The sequence below is a fragment of the Oryzias melastigma genome, unplaced genomic scaffold (assembly GCF_002922805.2).
Source record: "Oryzias melastigma strain HK-1 unplaced genomic scaffold, ASM292280v2 sc00355, whole genome shotgun sequence".
Lineage (NCBI taxonomy): Eukaryota > Metazoa > Chordata > Actinopteri > Beloniformes > Adrianichthyidae > Oryzias > Oryzias melastigma.
In genome coordinates this window covers 146,397-151,670 of record NW_023416953.1, presented here as the reverse complement: position 1 = coordinate 151,670, position 5,274 = coordinate 146,397, and the positions used below count along the sequence as shown (strand labels likewise).

Genomic DNA, 5,274 nt, shown 5'->3' with positions numbered 1-5,274 from the left:
GGCAGAGAAGCAGCTGAGCAGAGGAAGCAGCTCCTCCCCGTCAAACAGGCTGATAAACTAAAGCTAAGCTAAGCTAAGCTAAAGCTAGCGGGTAGAATACACAGGCTGATCGATGCAAGCGTTTTATTGTTTTCTGATGTCGCGGGGTTGTCGGAGTCTGTTGGGCGAAGGACGTGCTTTTGCGGGACTCACGAAGCCCGAGAGAGCATGCTAGCTATGCTAGCCCCCACCCTCACGCCGCAGCTCTGTCTGCAGGCTGACTGACCAACACAGAGAGAGCTGCTGCGGGATGAGGAAGCAGCCAACTCGACCCTTCTCAGCTTTATATTTTCCTATTTCCATTGAGACAATAATAATAATATATATATATTTTTTAAAATCCTCACATTTTTTTCTTATTTTTATACCCCCCTCTCTAGTTAATGCGGGTCAGCAAGCTTATTATATCACAGAAACACAAACAGTGCAGAAGCAGCTTTTGGGTTGTTTTGTCAGAGATTTATTCTAAAGTTCTGATGGTTTTAATCAACACAAGAACTGCCAAATCAACGGTACCCAGCAGAGAAAGCTCATGGGATAAGATGAAAGGTGAAAAACAGCATCATAATATAAATATAAATTTCATCACTATAATTATATATTATTTTATGGATTTTCATATTATTATGGTTAAGAATTAAAATAAATGCCCAGTGAAGCAACTCTCAACAACAATGACAGTAAAATATCTTGATTCTTACATTCTGAAGAACATTAATTCATCTTACCCCACTTTCAAATTACTGCAAAAATCACTATGTCATTTTACAGTACCTCTACATTCAGCCAGTAAAATGTGTTTTTGTCAGTAAAAAGTTGTAAAAATAACAGTGCTTGACTGTTATGAACATTACAGAAAATTTATGTTAAAATAACAGTACTAGAGTCCTTTACAGTAGTATTATGTATTTTTTCCAAGGAAAAAATGTAATAAATAATATTTTTGCCAGTTAATTGGTTAACAGGAATTTCAAGTCAAAAGACCAATTTTAGACTGTTTTATAGTTTACGGGGTTTTCTTGTCGTGGTTTTACTGGTTTTTACTGTTAAATATACGGTTATTTTTTACAGTGTGGAGAGATGAAATATAAACACACGTGGATTCTGGTGTCGTGGTAATTCAACAGCGAACTCTTTATCTTCAGCTCTTCATCAAGATATTTCTGAAACTGTGTATCGATGTAGTCAACGATGGGATCGGAGCTGCACAGAAAAACAGTTGAAAAGTTACAAGAGTTTGTCCTCACATTTATGAACACACAACTGTGCTTTAGAGGGAAATGCCATGTACTGGCACACTTTGCAACAATATTTTTGCAACCATCAGGTTTTCAATCATATTTGAACGAAGGAATGAAGAAGCCTGGTGGAAGGATAGACTATAGTCAAATCAAAATCATGTGCAAAGTCCACATTGTTCATCAAAAGTATACATTTTCAGTCGGTTGAGCTGGTCACCAAAGCCCACAGTGTGTACCACAGTCACTTTTAGGTTGATGTTGCTCTCCTGAATATCGTATGTTCTAGGAAGCAGCTTAACCTCCTCATCATAATGGGTGGCCTCCTCGTTTTCAAAGTTTGATTTGAAAAGAGTGTTAATAAGTGTTGACTTTCCTATACCGGTCTCACCTAGAGAAACAACGTGAATGGGAGAAAAAGCAGAAACACTGATGAACAGACAGCAAATTAAAAAATGAATAGTTAGAAAATGAAGGAGACATACCCACGCAGAGGATGTTGAAGCTGAATCCTTTTTTGACTCTTCTTTTGACCAGCTCATCAGGGAGACTGTTGAGCCCCACATGGCCGTGGAGCTCCAGAGTTCGCATTTCTTCATTCTTAGGTGCAAATTTCAAAGAAAGAAAAGTTAGTTCTTGTTGATGTTGTGAGGGACTGTAAGCCAGCCGGACAATGCATACACCATTGACTGTATAAAAGAACTGGACTGAGCGAGTGTGAGGTGAAGCTCTTTTCTCATTGGTCCGAGTCAACAATTCTACTGTCACCAATCAAAGGAGAGCTTGTTGGAAGTCCATCTGATTTGTCAATTTATAACTTGATTAACTTCCAGTAAAGAAAACATCTAATGGAAATATATATATATATATGATTAGCAGGAACATGTTAATAAAAAGGTTGTAGAGCAATAATGGTTATAAAGACTGAGTGAGGAAGGATTGCTCAGTCCAATTTTCTTATTTAGTCAATGATCCACTCACAACTCAGACGAATCTCTTATAAACTATTGCATATGCAGAAACTGTCTTTGAAAACAACAGAAGTTTTTTAATTTTTGCAAAAAACTATCACTGGTGATGCTTTGACTACAGATCCCAAAAAATGATGAGACTTAAGGTTTCCCACGATGGATGCAAGAACTAAGTGAATGCATCTGAGTCTCACTGTAAACAGTGCTAACTCTGTGTGAATGTATCTTTGGCCTCAAGCTGGATGCTCTTGAGAAGCCAGATTCACCCTGGGATCCTGGCATCTTGTTAAAGACTCAACATGAAGACCGGGTATTTAGTCAACACAACAAGCTTCCGTTTCTGCCTGTCTCTCTGAGTTAGTCTACGCACACAAAGAGCTCTTTATTTAGATGTTATTTCACAAAGTGGGAGAATGCCCAAGCAGTTGGCTGCCATGGTACCCATAACCCCTCATTACAGTTGCGCATCAGATTAAAGAACAACAGTCTGAATGTTCAACTTTATTTTTGAATACTGGTCTCTATGGGTCTTTTACAATTGAATAAATCATAAAGTTCATTAACAGATCCTCTAAATGTTTGCTGCAGGTCATCCTTCCTCTTGCTTCAGCGCTTTACGCACACCTGCCGTAGAGGCTGACAGCTGATGTAAGCCGTGATGCTGCTCCCCACAAGCTCGGTGTGTGGCGAGCTTGAAGTTCGTCGTGGTGAAGAAAAGGTACCAGGATTTTGTGAAAGATGTGGCGCCGAACCTTCTTCAGCAGATGGATCGTAGCGGCTCGGGTCCAGCCGAGACCCTCTCTGAGTCCAGTTTTTGCCGGAAGATTGACCCAGATGCTGAAAACAATAACGTCGTGGTGCAGAAAGGGGGGCCATCAAATCCGGATTTTACCACGGTGAAAATCCTGAATATCTGTGGAGATCAGGCGGGTAAATCCGGAGCAGTTTTTGCTCTTGTTGCAGTCAAATCCCCACCTAGAGATCTGCACGAACCATCCCCCCAAGTGCAGAGAAGTTGTTCAGATTACAGGTTGGATTCATCAAAGAGAGCCCAGTATTGGAGGTCAGAGGTCATTGATAACACACCTAGACAAGCAGAAGATGCTACGGACTCTGTGCCTTTGGAGCCACTGGCTCATGAGTGGCTTGTGAAGTGTGCTGCTGGACTTTGGGGACACATCCATGCTTTGCTGCTGCGAGACACCCGCCTGGCCCAGAAGAGGGACTTCATGTCGGGCTTCACGGCTCTACACTGGGCCGCCAAGGATGGCAACTGCGGCATGATCCAGGAACTCATGGCGGTCTCCAGAAAAAGAGGCACTTTTGTGAACACCAAATCCCACGGTGGATACACGCCTTTGCACATTGCAGCCATGCATGGGCACACTGAGGTGATGGTGCTGCTTGTGCAGAGGTACGGGGCCAGTATAAGCGAGAGGGACAACGATGGGAGGAAAGCCGTCCACTATCTGGATGAAGGTGCTTCTACAGAGCTTAAAGCACTTCTGGGAGGACAGGACAAGACAGATGAGGAAGAGGAGGAGGAGGATTACAAGGGGCAGACAAAAAGCTTCAACACAATTAGTAAACTGTTCCACCCTCACATGGGGAAAAAGCATAAAACAAGCAAATCAGTACACGAGTGGTCATAGACTCATCTTAAAGAATGTAGTTATTGCAACTGTATTGCAGAACTTACAACAGTGCATCACTGTTAACGTACTTCTAAAATTTAAAAAAGTTTTTTTTTTACTTTCTCTTTAACCTGTAAGCGTCAACTTGAATTTCATATTTTGATAGTGTACAAAAGTACAGTGTCCAGTTTGAAACAGGCTGTGTTACACTTACAGCAAAAAAACAAAGCTTTTCATGCAGGACATGGCAACGCGGCCTTGGATGAGGTCAGTTATGCAAAGTATGCAAAGTATCCAAATTTTGATTTCAAATGTGGGTTACCTCTCAGAGTCAAGCTGCTCTTGAATGTGACTGTGAATCAGTCGTAGAAAGTGGAGGGCTGTGGGGGCTTTCACCTTCCAGTACAGCTTCTCCATGATGATCTTCTCCATCCTCATCATATCAGACACAGTGAAGCGATTCTGACTGATGCGGATGAGGTCATTTGCCAGAGGCACATTTTTCTCCTCCTCTGAGGACTTCACAGCGATGTAGAAGCAGCAAAGACCAACACAGGAGAGGTGCTTTGGCTGAATCTGAAATGTACATTAACATTACTTTTATTGAGTTCCATGAAACAGCAAACAAAGACATACCAGTTTAATTACAAACCTTCATAACAGAGAGAAATCGATCCAGCAGGCTCACAGCCAAGGAGAAGGTCTCAGAGCTAAAACCAAAAAACCTGGAAAGAGAGAGCAGGTCTTTCACCTCCAGCTCTCTGAGTTTGGCGGTCATCCTTAAGCCATTGTCCTGGGCGCACTCAATGAGCCTCAAGCCACTCAGCTTTGGTTGGAATCGAGACTCCAGATCTATCAGGGTCTTCAGCTGAGCCGCAGAGGGCTGCACTCCAGCTCCAGTCACTTTATCAATCATCTGTAAAGAGCAAAAGAAGGAATAGAGATCACTTGGCAGGTCATCTAAATGATCACACATCGAGCTGCTGAGGATCAACTTCATTTACATGAAAGGGAAAAGAAAAAGACGACCCCAAACTTGTGTAGAACTGCATTCAACATGTTATACATGGCTAAAAAATGTGTACAGCTCAGAAGACAGCAAACAGACAGAGTTTCTATATTGGTAAGTTATCAAATAACAAATTTGTTACAGCTGTCACCTGTTAGAACTTCTGAGGGTTAGGGGGAGGAGTCATTTAACACATACTAGATAAAATGAACACATATTGTATTTAAATATTACTAAAGCAAGTATCTAACGCCAAGTTTAAAACATTTTAATGTATTAAATACTTGTTTTGGCTGTTGGCTGTTAGGACAGCGAGTAAAAGTGGGTCAGGCCCCGTCAGGGCAAAACCTGCGTCATGTCGGGACATGTTCCTGCCATAGAAA

The 5,274-nt window shown here is 41.7% G+C and overlaps 2 protein-coding genes across 2 annotated transcripts; one reads left to right on the top strand and one right to left on the bottom strand.

Annotated features, from left to right (window-relative positions):
• Positions 1-3,012: 3,012 nt before the first annotated feature.
• LOC112139249 (ankyrin repeat domain-containing protein SOWAHC) lies at positions 3,013-3,797 on the top strand (the record flags this gene model as incomplete). The annotated part of the gene is given in 1 exon segment (XM_036210994.1): positions 3,013-3,797. A coding segment is annotated over 1 exon segment (785 nt), but the record flags the coding sequence as incomplete, so codon positions are not given.
• Positions 3,798-4,178: 381 nt separating this feature from the next.
• LOC112139250 (cyclin-G1) lies at positions 4,179-4,833 on the bottom strand. The gene is made up of 2 exons (XM_024261996.2): positions 4,535-4,833; positions 4,179-4,458 (listed from the first exon to the last, which is right to left on the bottom strand). The coding sequence occupies exons 1-2, from the start codon at positions 4,796-4,798 to the stop codon at positions 4,201-4,203; spliced, it is 522 nt and encodes a 173-aa protein (XP_024117764.2). The 5' UTR covers positions 4,799-4,833; the 3' UTR covers positions 4,179-4,200.
• Between the last annotated feature and the right edge of the window lie 441 nt (positions 4,834-5,274).